This window comes from Nilaparvata lugens, chromosome 13 (genome assembly GCF_014356525.2).
Source record: "Nilaparvata lugens isolate BPH chromosome 13, ASM1435652v1, whole genome shotgun sequence".
Taxonomy (NCBI): Eukaryota; Metazoa; Arthropoda; class Insecta; order Hemiptera; family Delphacidae; genus Nilaparvata; species Nilaparvata lugens.
Window position 1 is genome coordinate 9,193,697 of NC_052516.1, and position 23,726 is coordinate 9,217,422.

General features: G+C 34.1%; 2 protein-coding genes across 3 annotated transcripts; one reads left to right on the top strand and one right to left on the bottom strand.

The window, feature by feature from the left end:
* Positions 1-87: 87 nt before the first annotated feature.
* On the bottom strand, positions 88-9,249 carry LOC111051677 (U2 small nuclear ribonucleoprotein A'). Its single transcript, XM_039439762.1, has 6 exons — positions 9,036-9,249; positions 8,568-8,715; positions 7,432-7,660; positions 5,814-5,943; positions 3,721-3,849; positions 88-2,244 (listed from the first exon to the last, which is right to left on the bottom strand). Exons 1-6 carry the CDS (start codon positions 9,115-9,117, stop codon positions 2,102-2,104), a joined length of 861 nt encoding a protein of 286 aa, XP_039295696.1. The 5' UTR covers positions 9,118-9,249; the 3' UTR covers positions 88-2,101.
* A 207-nt stretch (positions 9,250-9,456) lies between these two features.
* LOC111051675 (cytochrome c-type heme lyase-like) lies at positions 9,457-23,621 on the top strand. Of its 2 annotated transcripts, none has more exons than XM_039439764.1 (7): positions 9,457-9,656; positions 10,867-11,096; positions 13,823-13,885; positions 16,641-16,763; positions 19,653-19,772; positions 21,117-21,229; positions 22,119-23,621. In XM_039439764.1, the coding sequence occupies exons 2-7, from the start codon at positions 10,893-10,895 to the stop codon at positions 22,318-22,320; spliced, it is 825 nt and encodes a 274-aa protein (XP_039295698.1). In that variant the 5' UTR covers positions 9,457-9,656; positions 10,867-10,892; the 3' UTR covers positions 22,321-23,621. The 2 variants fall into 2 exon arrangements, with proteins under 2 accessions (XP_039295698.1, XP_039295699.1); XM_039439765.1 differs by having other exon boundaries at positions 9,649-9,765.
* The last annotated feature ends 105 nt before the right edge of the window (positions 23,622-23,726 follow it).

Here is a 23,726-nt window from a genome sequence, read left to right on the forward strand (position 1 = left end):
CTGAAACAGACTAAAACAACTGACAAAATTAGAAACAACGAGAAGGCAATAAATGATGTAATTAAACTACAATAATAAAACTAGTGTTTCGCTTCTCAACCTTTTTATTTCATGGCAATTAAATATGTATAAAAGAAAAATTTGAAAAATATATAAACTTCTACTTACAGACATTGGTATGATTGAAGAAAATAAAACAACTGTTGATTGACAATTTGACAATAAATTTAGAATTTAGAGAGAAAAAATACAGAAATAATACCTATACAAATTCAAATAGTAACTTGAACAGGCTCTCATAACAGAGAGAGGTCTGCAAGTTGGTATTAAAGAAGTTTACTTTTGCAAAACAGTTTTACTGGAAAAAAGAATTTAGGTGCAGTTGTCAGGATTTATACATATTAACAACTGATAAAATAAAAAATACTTGAAAGAATCTTTAGATCCAAATCCTATAAATAAAATTAAGCAAACATTTGATTTTGAAGAATAATTATTATTGAAAGTAGTAATGTTCTTATCGTATTAATAACTTTGATACAGTTTTGAAAATTTGGAATCAATGAATACAGATACAGTATGACAATAGAAGATAGAAATATAAAATTAGTATTAGTTTTCAAAACAATGAATATTCTTCTCAATCCCTGAGATTTTATCTAGTTTAATGTGTTTCAGTTGGACACGTTAACTCGTCGGCCGCGGCTGCCTGAAAAGCAGTCGTTCGGTCATGTCAGAGGCCCTGAAATTGATCAGAACCTGAAAACTCACACCAGACCTGAGCCAGCCAGGTACTCGATATTATTATCTAACAGAATCTAATTAAATTCATAACACATCCAATCTAGTATGAAAATAGTCCCATAATTTTGAATAATGCTATTATATCCTTTGAAATCTTTTGTAAAAGGGTTTAAAATTTAATTTGAAAAAATTATTGCTTCAAGATAATTTGTAGTCAAATTTATACTCTAGCTGCACTAAAATATACTAGAGCTAGTTCAATCAGAACTCTTCAAAAACGTATAGTTTCTAGATCAATCTAGGGACACTAAAGTGTACTGGAACAAAACTAAAATTGAATTAAAGATATTTATCAATTGTCTAATGATTTATCAATTACTCTATCAATTATCCTAGAGCTGATACTATGGAGTAAGATTAAATCTATACTTTTATATTTAGAGTTAACAGAGAATCTAGGATCTTTAGAGATGGTCTAGGCTAGAATGAGAAAAGTGTAGATTGCTCACTAGGAAAGCAGTCTATTGCAATTAATATTCAAGTCTAGACGAAACTTCAATTTGAATCGATTAAATACTGAGGCCTGGTTGTACAAAATCCTGTTAAATTTTAATCATGATTAAATGCTACGAAAACTAATAAGAGTAGGCTTTTCTGAAAACAAGTCTTCTCTGATTAGTTCTAGTAGAATATTTAAATACTATTAAAATTTAACAGGTTTTTTGCAACCGGGGCTGAACCTATTAATCTGAAATCTAATTTTTCTTAATTTATAGAATTGAGGGGAATAGAATAACTCGGTCTCAAGGATTTTAAAATTGGGAAAATGTAACTATTGCAGTGAAATGACTCTTCGAAACCTGAAGGTTTGCTCAATGTAGATTGTTTTGGTTCAATCAACGTTTTCCTATTCTATTCTATTCAAGAGCTTTCTAAAAATGTGATGAGTTCAAATAGAACTCCTCATCTACAGAGGTACCTAACGATAGTTTGACTTCGAAAAATAAATTATCCAAGTGAACCTCGTTAAACTTGATAAAAACTGGCCTAATACCTGAGGAAATACTTCAAATCATACCAAACCCCCTAAAAAATCTTGGAAATTTTCAAATAAATACGTCACTTATCAAGAGGCTGTAAACCTAACAGAACCTGTTTAGTAGGACTCATATTAATTTGGCAGTTTGCAGAGAATAGACGTTCATGCTATAACTAAACCTGACTGCTGCCAAATTATTTGAAATCTACTAAACCATAGACTGATGCACTGAAAAATGTCTCTATATGTACACATAGCTCAATATCATTAAACTCCATGGGAAAAAGGCAAGAGAAATACGTTAATTTATCTCCATTTTTATGTTTCCATGGGTTCTTCTTCTACTTCTTGCTCCTCTCTCATTTCCACTTCTTCCGCAATCTGTTCTTGTTGTCTCTCTACATCTTCCTCCTCCTCTTCTTCTTCTTCCTCTTCCTCTTCTTGGTGGTTACCGTTCAGTGCTGAAAACATAGAAAGAGAAATCAGAAAGACTCGTCACAGATACAACTAGTAGTTCTGTGAAAAGTAGACCTCGCGCAGTTATAACGACGTACCAAACCATAAACACATCCACACTGATACACTAACTATTTATTTGATCAGATCATGTTTACACAAGATTTAATTATCATATAAGGCTATCCGGAATTTAGCGCGAGAAAACCAGAAGACATCTAGGCGCCCAGTCGAGCTGTTATAAATTCTTTGCATCCTATTTAATAGTGAATAAAAAATGCATTCAATGAGGCATGCAATTTATAGTCTACACAGCTGCTAATTTTTTACCAAGTTACAGTGAGATATTGAATTGCATGCATCATGGCATGCAATTTAGTCAACTCGACAGCTGATTTATGAATAATTCTATAGTCTGATTTTCACTCTATTATTGACGTATGAAGGAGGCTCCTTTTTCCTTTTATATTATCCTTGAAATGCAAAATTTCCAAAAACCTTATATATACGTCGACGCGCAATTTAAAAAGGAACATACCTGTCAAATTTCAAGAAAATCTATTACCGCGTTTCGCCGTAAATACGCAACATATAAACATTTAAACATTAAGACAAATGCCAAACCGTCGACTTGAATCTTAGACCTCACTTCGCTCGGTCAAATATTTTACTATAACTATAAATACATAATCATAAATATTGAATATGATTACAAGAAATTATTAAACATATTTGTAGAAGATATTGTAAAAATGTGAAGGGAAAATGAAATATGAGGCCTCTTCTGTATAATTAAATTATTGGATTGGATTATTCATTCTATAAGTAACTAATTCTATTTCGAAAATATTTTTGAAGTTTCGCTTGCGTACCAACATTGTTACTGTCTTCAATCCAGCGGCATTCTAGTGATGAGCCGTCAATTGTATGGTAAATTACCTACAGTGAGAGCTACAAGACTTAACTTATTTCGGACTATGTGTGACCTTATCTAAATATGGCAGAGGAATAGCACAAGGTTACCTTATTTTTCTCTCCCTATCATCAAAATGATGTACTTATATATTGTATGAATCAATAATTATTATTATTAAAGAATCAATAAATTCAATTCAAATAGATTTTTCTCTATCATTTTCAATAATGTATTCATTGTTTACATGAAGATTCTCTCCACATGCCCAAGCGTTGAAAGGGAAGCATTTCTGTCAATCATAAGAAATCCAGACAGTTTGAAGTGAGACTCACTCTAGAGTAGAGTATCTTTTTTAGTTTAACAGTTGAACTATAGTGAGGTCTACGTTATAATAGCAGTGGAGAATTATAGGAGAACACCGTTGCCAATTCTCTGTCTTTTCACTGGCTTCTAAAAAGTATAGCTGATACCGGTATATCATGTTTTCTTTTTTAAATAATCAAATAAATCTTACTATCAAGAAAATATTTTTTTCAATGATTAAATGTGAGGTTGGCAGCCCTACCTTTTTTCGGTCTATTCGCTCCGGGAATTTGGCCAGCCTGCAGCAACCGACTGAGTCGCTCCACTTCTTCGAGAGATGAGGCCTTTGAGATGGCGTCCCTGATCTTCCATAGTTCCTCAGGAGATGGTCCTGTATTAAAAGAGAAAAGCAAATTAATACATCAACCTTCAACTCAACAGAAATGTGTTAAACAAGGAAAATCTGAAAAGCAATCTACAAGTAGAAATAAATGAGAAATTGCATTTGTTCAATTCAATTCAAAAAATTTAACTAGTATAGAAATCACTAGTAGGCTTACACCATAGAGAAACAATAGCGTAAGTAGATATCCCATGGTATAGGGCCATAGTATAGAAATCCATAGTATAGAAATCACTAGTAGGCTTACACCATAGAGAAACAATAGCGTAAGTAGATATCCCATGGTATAGGGCCATAGTATAGAATCCATAGTATAGAAATCACTAGTAGGCTTACACCATAGAGAAACAATAGCGTAAGTAGATATCCCATGGTATAGGGCCATAGTATAGAAATCCATAGTATAGAAATCACTAGTAGGCTTACACCATAGAGAAACAATAGCGTAAGTAGATATCCCATGGTATAGGGCCATAGTATAGAAATCCATAGTATAGAAATCACTAGTAGACTTACACCATAGAGAAACAATAGCGTAAGTAGATATCCCATGGTATAGGGCCTTTATGTCGCAACTTTTACTGTTATCTCAAGCTGATTACTGTCGATTATTGTAGATTTTTACTGTTTTGGACGGGTGAGATTGTATGAACGGCACAATATGACAGACTGCCAGCGTCACATAGCTTTATGAGAAAGAACTACTTGGACTATCGGCTTGAGATAACACAAAAAGATAAGACATAAACACCCTATACCATGGGATATCTTCTTATGCTGTCTTTTCTCTATGCTTACACTCTTTATACTTTTCTATATAAGCACACCTATTTTCAGCACTCATGCCTTTTCAAGTATCAAAATCTGATACTTGGTTTTGACACTTGGAAATGGCATAAGTGCTGAAACTGGTTATAAATAAGTATTTATATGAAGAGGGGACCCACTGATGATTTCGTTGATAATTACATTGTGCACAAATACTTAAAAAGAGGAAAGGCACAACAGGCTCATGCCCAAAACTGTCCCATTTCCAATTTATACTATACTGTCCAAATCAAAATGTTGGTTAAATTTCACTTTCACTTTTCAAAATACAATTTACGCTCTTCAATACTCAGATAAACGAGCAAATTTTGAATCACATAGATACTATTAGAGTCTAAAAACAAAAAAATCTAGAACAGTAACTTAATAATCATTCAAAAACTATAAATTTTGAATTAATTTAATTAAACAGTTCAAGTAGCCTTATTAAAATACTTCATCACAGAATTTAATTTGGATTTACATTTGATAATATTATTATTCAATAACCTTCAATGAGCCGATCATTTAATGGATTCATTATCACTGGAATGAAGCAAGAACGACATGAAATGGAATTCTTACAAGACAAAGCACAGACATTGACTAATAATGAATCACGAGGACACAGAAAATAGAAATTGTCAACCACTTTCTATATAATTAAGAACACAAGCATCCAATGCCAACAAGAGATCTGCCGGCCAGGCAGTTTCAGGGCGCGCTGAGAAGATTGCTGGTGGAGAACCCATTGTAATCCATCAGTAAGTTTTTCATGTTAATAAAATTTGTTGAATGAGAATAGATATTGTGGAATTTTTCCATAATTGAGAAAACACAGTTTTAATCTTGTCACATCCACATATTATCCACATAAATTTGGATGTGACTAAAATAATTTGATAGCGAAATTATGTGGATAATTAAACTGTGTTTTCAGTTCTTTATGTTGTTATTTCTGACTTTTTTGTTATGACGATTTATTATTTGCTTTTTGTTTTGAAAACTCGACTGAGTCAGTTTAATGTAAAATGTTTTCTGTTTTAATTGTTATTGTTTGACGTGTCCTTGTGGCTTTTTGTAATCACATTATGGACTTGAAATACTAAATTATTTTTTATGGAGATATATCTTTAATTACTCACCAACTGGTTTCTGTACAATGGCATCAGGTAATTTTGCACCAGGCACAAAAGTTTTCGATTTTTTCGAAATTTCTCTCTGCAATTCTTTGCCCTGTTTACTTTTGAACAACGCTTTCGCCTCATTCCGTTCCTGTTGAAAAAAAACATGATAAAATGCTTTAAGATGAACGTTAATATATTGTTTACCAATAAATATGTAAGAACAACAATTAACTACTAGAGATTTCCTGCAAAAAAAACGTTGAATATATGATGGAATCTTACAATTTATATCCATCTTCACTTTCTCCTACAAGAGGAACATCCTGTCTTGATTATATTTTTACGGGTTACAACCAATCATTCTACTGAGTTTTACTGAGTTTTGATGTTAAGGATCTCTGCATTGCTGATCATCAATCACTTACTTGTAATGGAAATTATAGTGCTTAAAGAGGATAAAGTATGTGAGGATCAAAGTGCTGCTGCTGTGAGACAATATAGTCAAAATAACTACAATTATTTCTACAGAGAGAAAAGAAAGAAAGAAAGAAATATTTATTGCCAAAATCATTAAACAAACTTTTATAACTTAGAGATTTTTATAACTGATTGGACATCTATTGTAGCTGGTTCTGGGTCATCTGTGGCATTTCATCTCTTCACTCACAACATTAAGAATAAAATTGAATAGTGTTTTCCTCTACAAAATAGACAGAGAGCTCCAAGTGAAAGAATCATCGTATTTCGGATGGACACGTTAACTATCTGTCCCGGCTGCCTAAAAACAGTCATTAGGTCATGTTAGAGACCCTGAATTTGATCAGATGCGACCTGAAAACTCTGACACCAGACCTGAGCCAGTCAGATTACTCGATATTATTATTATTATTATTATAACTCTATCATTCCAGAATCTGATTTCCTATTTTCCAATACATATATTATTTTGAGACCAACAATATTATTCTTACAACAAATTTACAAGTAACTTATGTTTGGAAAATAATGTATGTTAATTTCTATATTATTCTAAACACATTTCGGGAATTTGCTTTTATTTAATCCACATTGACAATGAATGACATTATAAAAGGGGCCTTTTAAGATTACTTTCTTGAGACTATTTGTTTCAGAAAGGTATTTTCGGGGTTCTTACTATCATTATGGATCTAACTTGAAATCAGAGATGTTGATGATATTGTGGAACATTTTCATAATTGTGATGAACTGATTCTGTTATCAATTCTACTAAAAGTTCATAAACACTTGAAGACTCAATGATTATTTTTTTTTTTTTTGATACACTATAAAGATTTTATTTGGAGAGTTATTACAATTTATTCTATTTGGACATAATTCCAGTATTCGATTTACTAATCCACTGCCATTCCAGAGTCTAAGGGGAGGTGCCCCACGATTCCTAAACACAGTCTATGTGGGTTTTCCATCCAACGACGAAGAATTCCAGTATCAAGTAAGTATTGATTTTTTTTGTAATCTGTAATGAAATGTTCATTTGAAGAGTTCTATTTGGTGGAAATTCCAATTGTCTTCCTTGTACAAAAGTGGTTTAGATAGTACAACAAGGAAACGACTAAGTCTGAGAAATCCAATTACAAAAACGACATCTAGTTACCTTGTCTCTAATTTTGCGGAAATCGAGCACTTTCAGTTGTGGCATTTTGAAGGCGACATACAGTCTGTAGTGAGATTTACCGCTGACTGGACAATGGAGAAGACTGAGCGATTTGAGGTTAGGAAGGGTAGCCAGGGGGTCCAGGTCTGCCAACTCTGCTATACTGTTGCCGGTCAACACCAACGTTTCAAGGTTGGCAATCTTGGTTTCCAAACCTTCTGCTATCCTCCTGTAAATGATTAGTCAAAGAGAATTAGATATTATTAACATCAAGATTCATTGGTTGATTACTCATAATACATTAAGCTCAAATAACAATTGACACAATATGTATAACGTTAATAATTATTATTTATTAAGGCCGATTACAGAGCTCGACCGACCGTCAGTGCGTATGTACCATCCTGACCGTACGCATCGATGAATCAGTTTTACACATTCAGAGCATTAAAAGACATAGATATAAAGTTCACCCGATGGTCGCCCAAAGAGCATTTCAAAGAGAATTTAGTACCATTATACACATCACTGCTTGGGATGAAGATACATTTTTCAACTACCTCAGAATCTCAGAGTTTTTTCGAGCTTCTATCACCATTGGGAATACTTGCAGTCACTTTAAGCTACGGATCAAATATAATATAATATTTCATTATAATATATAATTTTTTCAATAAAAAAATTAGAAATGATTGAAGAAATGTATTGAAAAACTCTGAATTCAAATATGACACTATTAATTGAATTCATTCATGATGCTATTCAATTCAATATTAGCTGATTGTCGGGCAGAGGTGTCAGCACATTGGTTATGTTGCAATCGGGCTACTGATCAGTACAGCTCTGAAAGATTCTATTTCACTATTTGTTTCAATAGCGCGTCAGTCGACCGATGGAACGGATCCGCACGAGCTCGACCGATGATATTCGTACGCTGTATAAAACGTATGGTCCTGACCGTGCGCGTGCGTGCCGTCAGTCCTGCTCTGTACGGATACATGGAATCTCTATGGTAAAGACAAGCGCGACTGACGTACGCACTGACGGTCGGTCGAGCACTGTAACCAGACTAACGCTGATCTCACAAGTAGGCTAATAATGATAAAACTTGTAAAGAAATGATATTGTTTACTTACACAATCCTGTTGTTATTCAGGAGAATTGTTTTTAAGCGCTTCAGTACAGGAAAGCCATCCAGTTTACGAATATCATTATCGGATAGATCGATTGTATCAAACTGGTCCAAAGTTGCACCCAAGTTTTCGATAACCGGTATTTTGAATCCTGAAACAAAGTAGGTTGTTATCTAATTAGTGAGTGAATTATATTATTTTTTAAAATATCAAAATGAAATTTGAAATATTATTGAAGGTGTGGAAATAGAACATGAAATATGAAGGAAACATTAGTAAAGATGAAAAGTTAGGTTAGATGTAGAGGGAATTATGGCAAATTACAGTAAATTTATGGACAACTCAATATATTTATGATAAAAATGAAAGACTAACATTTACTGAAAAACTCATGGGTAGATAGTAATATTTTCAAATAAAAAAATACAATTAAAAGCTTTGCTAAGTTGAAATGATGCCATAACCTCTCACCTCTCAAATCTAGTTCTCGATCTCGAACTGGATTCACGAACTGATAAGATTGTTGAATGAGTTCAGTAGTGAGTTTAACCATTTTCAGTAGAAACTATTAACTTATAAGAATGTAATAATTCAATCAAATTATTAAATAATTAAACGATTATCAACAAAGATGTTTACAGACGCACATTTTCCACGAAAAATTACGATTGCAGCGCAGCCACCGACAGAAATTGGAAACTCATTCGATTCTTGATGACAATGCCATCTGAATTAGTTTGTAAAACATTTTCACTATGTGAAATTAAAAAAATCCAATTTTATTCTCTATTCATTATTTTAAACGATGATTTCCATTCCATTATTTTTCAATAATGCTTTTGTTCAAATTTTCCAAAAATTGTTATTAAAAAAACAGCTGAGCTGAGACCTAAAAATATCAGCTGTTGATTTTGAATTGATCATTATTTTGCAATTGCATCTACAAAGCAAATGCTGTAATTCGATCGATTTTTGAAGCTTTTTTATTGATGACAGAAATATATTGAAGTTGAAACATATATAAAACTTTCTTTTGGTTCTTTATTTATAAATTTCAGTTTTAAATACATAACAACGAGCACAAATATTCAGGTAGGTACAACTCCATGCCTGTCTCCTTTTTGAGGTTATCTTCTGTCATTGATGAAAAATACTGTTTTTCTGCTCGAATATTAAATTAATTTGTATCTTCTTAACAACAGTAAGTTATTTCAAGTCTATTCATATAGAAAAATAGTAGCTGAAAGTGAGTGTCTAATTTTTGTCTTCAAATTTTTTAATTTATTTCAATTAATTTAATTGAATTTAGGATTGATTATTGTTTTTCGGCTTTATATCAACATTGTGTAATTCAAAATCAATTTTATATCTGTGTTATCTTCCTCGGATGGTGCGGAAACTTTGGCAGAAATCAAAATTTGAACTTAACCTAATTGTTTGGACTATTTTTAATATGTGAAAATCCAGGAACTGAAGAAGTTTTGGGCAATTGCCTGTTTTTTTCTTTCCTAATTATAGTATGTGTATCACCTTGAATAAATAAATAAATAAATAAAATCCCAAATAATTTTCTTATATTCTCATGAAACTTCTATTACAATACTGTAAAATATAAAGCATCTTTTCAACATTCAACTTTTGTCTGTATTGTATCAAAACTATTGAAAGTATTCAAATTTGGTCTCTGGCAGACTATCTATACTTTAAATGTTCAATCTTTACACACAATTAGGCTTCTAAATTTCAGAAATAAGTGATTCGCTGCAAAACCTTTATAATATAGAAATCCTACTATCACAACCATTCAACAACTAAAAATGAGTGAATTCACTTGTTGCTTACTTGTACAACGATCGTCATTCATGATAGTTTGATAACACCCTCAAAGATGGTCAATTTAAGGTGCAATTTATTGAAAGCGTGTTGACACGCGTGGTTAGAGTCATCAACGACTAGAGTACATAGCCTATGCAAATTAATTAGATTCAATGATTCATCAGATATGAATCATAAAAGCAATATAGTAGCCAACTCTTCTGATTAATCTGTCACCTTGAAGTTTATAAAACAAATATCGAATGAGTCATCCAATCTATGAATTTATAGGTTATGTGCTCTAGCCGACACGCCTCTAACCACGCGTTTCAAGAGGCCTGACCACACGTCTCAAAACGCCTTAAAGCAGTGCGTCTGAAGACGACTTCAAGGAATTTCACCTTTAGAGTTTAAAATTGACCAGTAAGTTTGCTATTAAATGAACTATTTTAAATTTGTTATAAGTAATTCTTTTGTTACTTCACAGGTGAACTGAAATCTTGAAATCTAGGAATGGGCAATACAGTAACAGCAGCCGAGATAGCTGCCGCCCAAATAGTGAAGCCAGTTGGCTCGGAAGAGTCCAGCTGGCAAGGTCAGCTGCCTCCGGGCCACCCGCCAATCAGCAAGCACCAACATACCAGCAAGATGATGTCGTCATATGCGGGCGAAATACCACCTGAGTGTCCCATGCATCGACCGCTCAAAACACCTCCGGTAAGTGATGAGTCAGCCATATATGCAAAATTTTTAGTGATGTCATCAATTTTTGAAGTATTCACAAATATTGCCATATTTCTATATATTGACACTCTCTAAACTAATAGTTATTAAGGATATTCCATCCACATACAATTGGACTCAGAAATAAAAGCCAGATGTATAGGCTTTGTAATCAGTGTGAAGAGACTGACAAGCATATCATACTGGATTGCGAGAGACTAGGGGCTCTGTTTGGCTGCAAGCAACCAGGTGATTGATGGGACGTTAGGGGAACGTGACTAGGTGCCACCCCGACTACTTGTCCCCTTTTAAACCGGGTTTTAGGGTACAAGTTGACGTGAGCCATCCCCGTCCTCTTGTCTCCTTTCTAAGGAGGTAACAACTAGTCGGGGGGACACCCTGACGCGAGGTTTTGAGGTGTCAAGTTGTCGTTTACGGTCATGACTAGTTGGCAACTCTGGTCCAGTAGGTGACAAGTAGTCGGGGTGACAACTTGACGGCAATGGTATATTTTTACGAGGGTACAGGTAGCCTTCTACGGTCACGACAACCTACCACCTCGATTCCACTCCACAAGAAATCACCATTCCGGCTGGTTCTTCAATTGAAAGTTGGAAAATGAAGCCAAACTATCAAGTTTTATATGAAAAGGCATTAATATTCCTAATTTTGTATTTTCAAAATCATGTCTTTGTGAGTGAGCCTTTTCAACCATGGTGCAATCAAGAATAAGTATAGAAACAGACTAGATGTTGAAAGAGCCTCAAAATATTTGTCTAGCATTAGTGACAAGTTATTTGTAATCTTGAGTAATCAATAAACTCTAAAACGGTTTCATTAATAAGCTGGGCTCAATTTACTCGTAAACGGTTCTTCTGACGGGAAAATATAACTCAACAAAATGTGTTTAGGATTGTGTTCTACATCTGGTTCAGTCATCAAAAGGGCTTATTACTCATTTCTTCTGTTTTCAACCAACTCGAAAAAATGTGTCCTAAAAATAGCAAAGACGGCGAATATTTCCCGAACCGTGCGTTTGACGGGAAAATGTTACTGGACCAAAACTGCTTAGAATTCTATTCTTCATCATAACCAGTAATACAAATTGCTTGATCCCTCCTCCCTACGCCGCGGGGGTGTAAGTTGTGCCAACTGGTGCTCTGTAGGTGACAAGTAGTTAAGGTGATACCTTGACGCCAGCGTGAATATTTACGTACATTTTTACGAGGGTACAAGTAGTCGCCTATGGCCAAAATGATCAGGTGTCAAGTAGTCGGGGTGATACCTAGACGGCGACCCGACGTTAGTATAGGGAAAAAACTCCTTGATCTTGTAAAGGACACAGGTATTGGTTTGCCCAACTATCGTACTTGGGACACACAATAAGCTTCGATTCACGTGTGGGGTTCTTTGAACATTAGGCTCCTTGAATCCGTCCCTTCAAAACATAACAAGGTTATTCCAAGTATGCTTTTGTCGACCAGGCTAGCCGAGACGACTCAGGGCGAAACCATATTAGTTGTTCTTTCAGGTGCCAACCCAATCAGTCAATCGGAGAGCTTCCTGCCCTGCCAACTCCTCTGGAAACACTGTCTGTAAAAATGCGTAATAGGTCTCGCCGTACGGCATTGTACCCTTCTTTCTGCTAGCGCTACCTGGTCGTGGGTTCGAATCCCGCCGGCTGGCATAGATGTTTGATTATCTCATCCCATTTCCCACGCACAAGCTGAAAGCTCATATATGCATCATCCGCAATAAAAAAATAGCTGTGTTACTTCTATTGAAATGTAGAAGCCTTGTGAAATGAGAAGAGTTTATTCTACAATGCTCTTATACTATAGTAAGGTCCACGTTATAATGGCAGTGTTTGATTAGCAATTTTCAATTTTTCAATTTTATTTAAATCATCACAATATACATTAGAAAAATCAATACACAAAACATCACAATCAAAAATACATTTTCAATGAAATAGAAAAACAGGCCTCATGGTGGGGTGTGCTGAAAAGAAAAAGGAGGAAAAATACCTAGCCAACTATGGTTTCCCATGTAATAAGCAGGTAAAGGTTATAAAAGTAAGGAATGAAGGGTGAAGAGGAGAAGAAAAGGGAAGTATTGGAGAATAAAGTAGGAAAAAAAGAGAAAAAAATGTGCAAAAATTGTAATTGTTTGCTATCCTAGTCTATCCTTCAACAAAGCTGATAGCGTTATCTCTATCTCGCTTTGTTCTGCTGCCAGATCTTCTTTTTAACAATGTAGAAATATAATTAATTAACAAAATATGCAATTTGATCTTGAAAATTCATTATGAAATCATTGAAAAATATAATTTCTTGCTTGATAAAATATTTATTATTTTAAACGAGGATGAACAGTTAATATTACATCAATTAACCGGTATCAGTTACCCTCCATAGAAGGCATTGACAAGACAGAGTATAGGTAACGTTGTTCTTCTATCTTTCTCCACTGCCATTATAACGTGGACCTCACTATAGACACTAACTCACTATTGTGCTACAGCAGTAGTATATTGTGCTAGGCTTATTAATTTCACTAGTGGATACAATTGTTACAGATCGTGTCCGTTGTATGGATATCGTAAAGTAAGTTTCCAATCAAGGGGCTTCTAGATTGCATTAGGCTATATTCTATCATCACGATTCTCTTATTTTTGATTTGTGATCTATTCTAAAAATGAATATTTTGTTTTGTTGTAGCAAACAGCCGGGGGATGTCCAGTGGGCGCCGATAAGATGACAGACGTTGATCCAAGAAATATGGTGAGTTGCTTAATTTTTTTCATAAATTGTCAAATTTATTAACTGATGTTTCAAAATCTGTTAGGGATTTGATTATGAATTTTAATGAACTACTATTCTCCACAGTGCTTCTTCTTCTCCTTCTCCTTCCCCTCCTCTTCCTCCTCCTCCTCCTCCTCCTCATCATCATCATCATCATCATCCTCATCATCATCATCATCCTCATCATCTTCCTCATCCTCCTGTCTTATTTTATTTATTTATTATTATTTCATCCACTGACCTCCTATAAAAGGGGTATTTGGACTTGTCAATGTCGTAAGTCAATAAAATACAGAACATAAATACATAAATGATAAGTCAATATATTTTTTTTCTCTCCAAACCTTATCTCGACGCTCGTAGTTTAGAACATGAATAGGTACATGAAAAGTCAATACATTTTTTTTCTATTCTCTCTAAACCCCATTTTGACGCTCGTAGTACTCTCTGAACTCTTCATTTGAGTACGCGCATATGGACAGCAGCTCCTTCTTTAATTGATCTCTGAATTTTGTACCAGTCATTTCTTTTATATGAACTGGCAATAAATTATACAAACGAATACCAGAACTCCTAACACCTCGCTCATACATGGTTTTCTGGTGTGTGTCGTCTCTTAGGTTGTTCCTATATCTTGTTGGGTATTGATGGAATGTTCCGCCTGTATTAAATTCATGTAGATTTTTCTTAATGAAGCAAATTGTTTCGAAAATATATAGGCTTGGGAATGGGAGAATTTGAAGTTTTTTGAAAAGGGGCGACAACTTGTTCGAATTGATTCTCCTATCATCACTCTCAATGCCCACTTCTGCATTCTGAACACCTCAACTACGCAACTTGAATTTCCCAAAAAATAATGCCGTAGGTCAGGTGTGATTGAAACAGTGCGAAATAAACACTTCTAAGAGCCCTGGAGTCCAATATAGCTTTCAAATTTCTCAGTACGAAAATTGCTGAGTTCAGTTTGTTTTTGAGGTATTCTTGGTGAGGTCTCCAAGAAAAGTCAGAGTCAATCACCACTCCAAGAACTTTTATATCATTCACGGATTCTATTTTATAGTCTCTGATACCTAAATTATTTTCTCTGGTAGTTCGGAATGGAATTTCTTTATTATTTTTCTCCTGTCTTCTCCTCCCTCCTCCTTCTTCTTCTTCTTTTATTTCCACTGAACCTTCGCCATTCCACTGTTTCAACCCTAAACCAGAAAGCGGAACAACTGAATAAAATTACTGTAGTGATGTCCACGTTATAATGACAGTGGAGAAATATAGTAGAACAGCTTTGCCGATTCTCTTCCTTGCTACTGACTTCTAACCTAGCGCCGCAGTGCAGGATGGTTTCTCACAGCTTGGCGTTGTTGTCATTTGAGATGGGTGTCTGGCTTGGAAGTGTTTCGGCCGCATTGCAGGATGACTGTTAACGGTTGTCGGAAGATGGGTTTTTTCGTTAGTTTTCGTAATAGAGAAATTCTGATTGCAGATTCTTCCTCAGCGACCCCAAGTTTAGCCTGAAGGCTCAAAATGTCAACAATGTTTTTAAATAATTAAAAATCATCATGAAAAGTCATTAATATGGTAGTACACTACGTTTCTGGAAACTTTTTACTGGTGACTAGAGTTATTATAGACACACAAAAATCAAAATAATCGTGAGAAAGAAAACTGCTGATGAACGCAAATAAGACCGTCACTCCATTGTTCTATTGTCTCGGCTGCTTGGCTGAGCCTGGCTGGAGGGATCAAATAACCGACTGGATTGATCTTTCGTCTGTCTGCTAGGCGGAACTACGCCGACCATTGCTGGGTGGAAGATGTTACTGCGGCCGCTCGCATTCCCATCAACGCTGCTATTATTTGCTGTCTCAGCGTCTAGTCCGAGTCAGACAAGCATCCAGCCTGCACTGCGGAGCTAGGTCTATAGAGGATGGATGATATCTGATGTAATATTGATTGTTCGTTGTTGTTCAAAATAATCGATTATTTCTTATTTGTCTAGAAAATATATTTTTCAATGATTAAATAATAAATTTTATGCTTGAGATTGAATAGTTTGTTAATTATATTTCTACATTGTTGAAAAACGATCTGGCAATGTTGTGGTGCTACAAAAGGTTAGCGCTATCTGCTTTGTCGAATAGCCAATTACCAATGTTAACCAATGTTAATTCTGCCATTATAACGTGGACCTCACTATAGGATATTGTTGACCGAGTGAAGTGAGGTCTAAGATTCAAGTCGACGGTTTGGCATTTCTCTTAATGTTTAAATGTTTATATGTTGCGCATTTACGGCGAAACGCGGTAATAGATTTTCATGAAATTTGACAGGTATGTTCCTTTTTTAATTGCGCGTCGACGTATATACATTTTACGGTTTTTGGAAATTTTGCATTCCAAGGATAATATAAAAGGAAAGAGGATCCTCCTTCATACGCCAATATTAGAGTAAAAATCACATATGTGTGGAGAAGCCAGTCTATTGCTGTATTTCCATAAGGTCCATAGTTTCAATCAGGTACTTGTAGATGAGAATACTGCGTGAGGTCTACTGTTCACAGAACTACTAGTTATTCATTATGGATAACTACCACAGTAACACCATCACAACTACTCAGATAGATTAGTGGACTATATTTATTCTATTCTATTCCATATGTATTTTGTCTTGATTACAGAATTATTCTTGTCAATTTTTGTTAGTTTTTCAAATGAATTGTCTATTTTGTTTGTTTCAGATGCCACCTCCCAACCAACAGCCCGCCCCCGATCAACCCTTTCCACTGCCACTAGACAGAGAAACGTCTTCGATTCCAAAAGCTGGCGAAGAGGGAGGGTTCTGGGTCTACCCTTCGCAACAGGTATGTTAAAAATTTTTAGATCTTATCATCAAATATTAAATTTATACTAAAATTATAATGAGTATTTATTTTTTAGCTCTCAAAGTATTCATTGATACACAGAACACAATTCATAAAAATGATAGAGGAAGCATGTGTAACGCTAGTTGGCCTCCACGGTGCACATTGGGTAACGGTAAATGGACTAGCACAGGGCTCTCCAACCTACGGCCCGCGGGCCACATCCGGCCCGCGGATGAAATTTGTCCGGCCCGCCGAGAGTTATTGCAACAGATTTTTTTAAATATATATTTATACACATTTTTGACAACAACTGTGAGTTCAGTGCTCTTTTCTTACTAGCCACTCCTTTTCATATTATTTTAATGGAATAAAATTAGTAGAATTGATGATGATGTTGTGAAATCTCTCCATAATAAGAAAACAAAGATATTGTCAATTTCACTAAAAATTTATTAAAAACTTTAAAACAGAACCATGGTTTCACGTAGTTAACCAACGCATCATCAGCTGTACTGAGGAATGAGGATACAGAAACATCCTTAACCTAATCTTAGTAGTCTAGAGCTCCTAAATAATCGGGTGACAATAACTAAAGTAATCAAAGTAATGAATATTATACATGATATCAAAATATATACACCTTTGTAATTATTTTCTAGGTAAATTTAAATTTTCTTTTAGTAAAAGGGATAATTATTTTTTTTTATGACCACTCTATACAGCTGGTCTGTTACTCTGTCTCTGACTTGGAGACTGTCTATCATGTCTTTGGTATTTGGCTTGAGAAAGGTTTTCTCAAGGTTTTCTGGTACATAATATAATATAACCAATATAGGACTGTTGTATTGAATTTAGGACATTGGAATTCAACTCATTTTTATCATTGAAATTTGTGTTAAACTTTATTTTGCTGTGATTTTTAAAGGTTTGAAATATAACCTTTCAAGTAAATTTTTTCTCAAATAGCCTATAGATACTCAAACCAAATACCAAAGACATGATAGACAGTCTCCAAGTCAGAGACAGAGTAACAGACCAGCTGTATAGAGTGGTCATAAAAAAAAAGAATTATCCCTTTCACTAAAAGAAAATTTAATTTTACCTAGAAAATAATTACAAAGGTGTATATATTTTGATATCATGTATAATATTCATTACTTTGATTACTTTAGTTATTGCCACCCAATTATTTAGGAGCTCTATACTACTAAGATTAGGTTAAGAATGTTTCTGTATCCTCATTCCTCAGTACAGCTGATGATGCGTTGGTTAACTACGTGAAACCATGGTTCTGTTTTAAAGTTTTTAATAAATTTTTAGTGAAATTTGAAAATATCTTTGTTTTTTTATTATTTTAATGGATATTAATAATTTTACACCCCCCAAATCCCCCGTCGTGTGTGTCCCCACAAGTCAAATTCACGTACATCCTTGTTATTGGCCCTCTAAGCCTCCCAAGAATTAACAATGTGGCCCTTGGATAAAAAAGGTTGGAGACCCCTGGACTAGCAAATAATGGCGGTCGGACAAACTTATGTCCTCCTGACCGAAAACTACACAACGCCTCAAAGAATTTGGAAACATACAGTGTATATGTAGGCATTTGAGACTCATGAGCTATATATTTGTTTTGTATCTGCCATAGGCTAAATAAATAAATTGGGGAAGCACCAACAAATACAGCCCAAAACTGTTCCTTCCCCAAATTTTGATTTATACAATATAGTCTAAAAAGTTTTGTGTTAGAAGTAAAAGGTGTTTCATGATATGAAAGGGTAATTAATTATTTTTGTTTCAATATCCAAAATGAACTATAATCCGAGAGATATTACTTTTAACACGGCTCTCCCTCGAAGACAGAGATGGTGGATACTCTTTGTTTCACTAATGACTGGTACTACCTAACAGCATCGAGCATGCCTCCAATACTCCACTCTACACTCACTCTGTCCATGCTACCAACTGTGCAACGTGAAACTGGTTTCCCTCTTCATGTTAAAAGTAATATCTCTCTGATTACTAGTTAATCTTCTAGACTACAGAGAAACACTTTATCTTCATCACAACAATGTTATAATTTATAAATAATATTTTTCCTTCACCTACTGTCTAAAGAGCCTACTTTACTCCCTGAAACATAATACTAAAGTGTCACTTTTTCGCTCTCGGTAGGAAAAAACAGAAAAACTCCCTAGAGCGTAAAAGTAACTCCATTTAAATAACATGGGAAACATCTCTATTTTAAAAACTTACATTTGAGACTTAGACCAGTTATAGAATAGACACGGCCTATTGTATATTCATACTGAAAGTCGATGAAGCCAACATCTACTGCCATATCACCATATCGTGACGTCAGCATCAGATAGAAAACTTTTCTGTAGAGTTTGTTTACATTGTTTTCCATAGCAGATTGTGTCTATTCCAGCGGGAGCGCAGCTGGAGTTTACCATTTTAATGAATAATAATTTACATCCTTCTGAAATAGACACAATCTGAAAGTTTTCTATCCGATGATGACGTCATGATTTGGAGATATGGCAGTAGATGTTGGCTTCAGAGGCTAGACTTCCCAGTGTGTCTATTGTCTATTCTATAACTGGTCTAAGATTTGAGATAGGTTGAAGGTGTAAGCTCAGATGAGGAAGCATATAGAGTAGTCATTAAACCAACTAAATTCAATATTTCAACCAGACATTTGATCAATATAATGAAATATATGTTTCATGCTAAAATTATTACAAACTTCATATCAGTATAGTATAAAAATGTATAAATTTTCACGGTTTAAAAGCTCTATCAAATGCTTTCTTTCGGTCCTAATTTACTGTTTTTTTTTAGTTATTGTTTTCTATTCTTTTCTCTATTTGTTTATCTCCTTTGTAGATGTTCTGGAATGCCATGCTAAGAAAGGGATGGAGATGGAAGGATGATGATCTGAAACCGAAAGATATGGCCGATATTATACGCATCCATAACGCTAATAATGAACAGGCTTGGCTTGAGGTAAATTTACCAATAATTTCGTTTATTTCAATTCTCTTTCCAGATACTTTTATTAATAATTCGGGAGAGGAATGGTACAAGGTATGTTTAATTTTTCTCTCCTGATCTGTGTTTTCTTGTTAAAATAAAATTAATGAATTTACAAATTAATACAATGCTATTTTTTGTTGTTGTACCAATATGGGTCTTGTTAGACTCTGTGGAAATTGTCATATTGTGAATAGATAAATAAAATAAATACATTTAGAGAGTATCATCTCTGTGTAATTTTCATTAAAGAGTGAGTAAAGACATTGGTCTTATTACTTATACTATTATTGACCGAGCGAAGTGAGGTCTACGATTCAAGTCGACGGTTTGGCATTTCTCTAAATGTTTGAATGTTTATATTTTTATTTATTTATTTACAATGCAAATAACACTACTGTAATAACATTGAAAGATAAAATAATAAGGTAGTCCTTGTGCTATTTTTCTTCCAAATTTATAGGTGCAAAGTCCAAGATAAGGTTAGAATTTCACGTGTACAATTTTTATAAAATGTTGGTCCAAAATAAACATTAAAACTATAAATTTTAAATTTAGATGGCTTTAATTGATAAATTAATTAGAAATATTCCACTCAATTACCACTTGTAACGAATAATATTGAGTTATTTAAGAAATTTGGAAATTTTCAAGAAACACAAACTCACATGTTTATATGTTGCGCATTTACGGCGAAACGCGGTAATAGATTTTCATGAAATTTGACAGGTATGTTCCTTTTTCAATTGCGCTTCGACGTATATACAAGGTTTTTGGAAATTTTGCATTTCAAGGATAATATAAAAGGAAAAAGGAGCCTCCTTCATACGCCAATATTAGAGTAAAAATCAGACTATAGAATTATTCATCATAAATCAGCTGACAAGTGATTACACAGATGTGTGGAGAAGCCAGTCTATTGCTGTATTTCCATAAGGTCTATAGTTTCAATCAGGTACTTTTGGATGAGAATACTGCGTGAGGTCTACTGTTTACAGAACTGCTAGTATTAATGAACTGTTGAATAAGAGAGTTGTCAGTCATCTCATATAATAACATTATGTATACACATAACAGAGTTTTATATAATAACATGTGTTTAGAAGGGAACATTACTAAAACTATTACCTACCTTATTTCTCTTGAAATTTCATGTAAATGACAGAATTATTGATAAAACAGTCTCATGTTATAAGAAAGGAAAAATCAAAAACTCTCTTAAATTTCTTTGTATATTTTTTCAAATTATGTGGGTATAATGTTTAACTAATGCTCGATTTCAAATATATATTAATTAAGTTTATGATTTATTTTTAGGTGTTGAAGTGGGAAGCACTACATGCCCAAGAGTGTATGAACCCGAAATTGAAGAGTTTTGGTGGCAAGGCTAAAGACTACTCACCTCGAGCCAGGATTCGTCAGCTTATGGGGTGAGAATTCGTCAATATTCCCTTACTTTTTACAATACGAGAACATTACATTTGTGAAAAAAATTGATAGAGTAATTAGAGTAATCCAGATAGATTAGATACAGTAGGTGGATTAGCTTCTTCATTATAGTGAGTGAAATCTACGATATAAAGGTTCAGGGATCAAGTTGAGTGTCCAGGAATGTATCTCTTGAAATGGGACATCAAATTTTACTGTTACTTGAAGTCAGTTGTATATTATAGCTCTTTCAATTCAAGCTGTGTGGCTGTAGAGAGAATGCTATTTTCATTTTTCCTCTCCCGATAACTTCAATGGTGTTTATTGTAAGAATAAAATGTGTTGCTTGCCGTTTAAACATATACATTTTTCAATTGCATGTCCAAGAAGTTCTACAACAGTTAGCACAGTTGAACATTAACATCAATTCAAATTTCTGGCATACATCTAAACATGGTGAGGATATTTCTATTTCTCAATCTTTTTCCATGCCCTTCTAGAACCAGTGTATATTCCATCATAGATAAAATATAGCATAAGAAGATATCATGGTACCTTTACATGGTAAAGGGCGTTTCTGTTCCAAATTTCACTGTTAACTCAAGCGCAAGCCGATAGTCCTAGTAGTTCTTTTTCGTGAAGCTATGTGATGCTGGTAGTCTCTCATACTGTGCCGTTCTTACACTCTCACCCCAACAAAATAGTAATAGACAGTAGTCGACAGTAATCAGCTTGAGCTGACAAAAAATTGGCTTTAAGTTTGGAAGTTGAACGACCTATACCATGGGATATCTTTTTATGTTATTTTCTCTCTATGATTCTATCTTTATCATTTTCTGTGTATCTTTCCTCTCTTGAGTATCTTCTAATTCCTTACGTATCTTGTTACAGTTACGAGCTTCCTTTCGACAGACACGACTGGATTGTGGACCGTTGCGGCAAAGATGTGCGCTATGTTATCGATTACTATGATGGTGGAAATGTCGATGAAAATCATCGATTCGCCATTTTGGATGTGAGACCTGCTATGGACAACTGGGAGAACATTTGGGACCGTATGAAGGTAGCTTACATGAGATGGAGATACACGTAGACCTAATGATACAGTATCGACGACTTTTGTATCATGTGCAGTTCTGTGTGTAGCCTGGGTGTAATTGGGCCATTCTGTATTGAGAACCTTGGTTGTACTTCTTACTACAATCTATGCTTTCTCTATGTTACAATATTATGATAGTAAATATTTTGTGTCATTCATAAGGATAATTTGAATTGAGAAGGTTCTATTTAAGGTTCTTGGGTGCTATTTAGCCACCCCTATTAATTCATTCATAACTTGTTATATATTAGAATAACTTACTGTACCATTGTTGTAATTCAACATTTATGTACTTGGCAACTTATTTATCATCAAATGAATGCAGTTATGACATATTTATATCATATATATGTTATGATTCATTGACAGCTCTGTATCAAATATGCTTCTATATTGTAGCTGAGATCTATCTTATAACAATTTTAGGAACTTCTCAATCCCTTGAGATTAGAGATATGTTTTCTTGTTTAATGTATAGTTTTGACCTCTCTCCATGATATCAAAAAGTTGCAAACTGTTATTATAATTTGTGTTTGATACACTAGGTGTGTGTATCATGAGCAGCTCTATTTGTAGCCTGGGTCCACGCTCATCTTATAAGACATACTCCCCACAAAGATTGGAAAATGTTGAATATGAATTTACTAGTCAGCTATCCTTCTCCCCAAGGTTTAAATACATTGTGCTAGTACAATTGGTTGATATTACATAGATAACCCTGGCATTTTCAAGGTTCATAGATTATTTTTGGACAATTTCTGTCCAAATTTGGGAAAGGGACAGTTTTGGGCTTTAAGCCTGTTGTTCCTTCCCCAATCATTCATAGTTAAGAATGGTATTTTATCTATCAATGTATAAAAAAAAATTATTATTACTCGAATGTTTTTTGTTGATCAGAAATAAAATCATTTCAGTGATTACTTTTGTCATTACTTCACGGCACAAAAAAGAGGATTCGTATAGATCAAATATTATGTAATCTCAATTATATTTCATCAATCGTCAATGTGTTCATTTAATTGGTCAGTCTATTTTATTGTAGTTTTACAGTTAATAGATTGTTGTAAAATTTAGTATCTAGTGCATGTTCCTATAGTTCTTGTCATCTGGGTAGCTTCCAACGTTTTTTGTTCAGTTAGAACAGTAATTATTATAGAAAGTGTATAAAATGTGTACAATTTGTTGATGTAATGTTTTAACAATGTAGTTGCCTGTAGATGTTGCTGTAATTTTAACTCAATATGTTGTAGAAACACAGCTTTTGAAATGTGAATATAGAAATTTCTTCGTGTGAACTTGTTTGTTTCTGAAATTCCTGATGATATGTCAACAGATCTACATTTAATAATAACTCATTCATTTGTTCATTTATTCATGGAATAATATGAAATGAGTTGCAA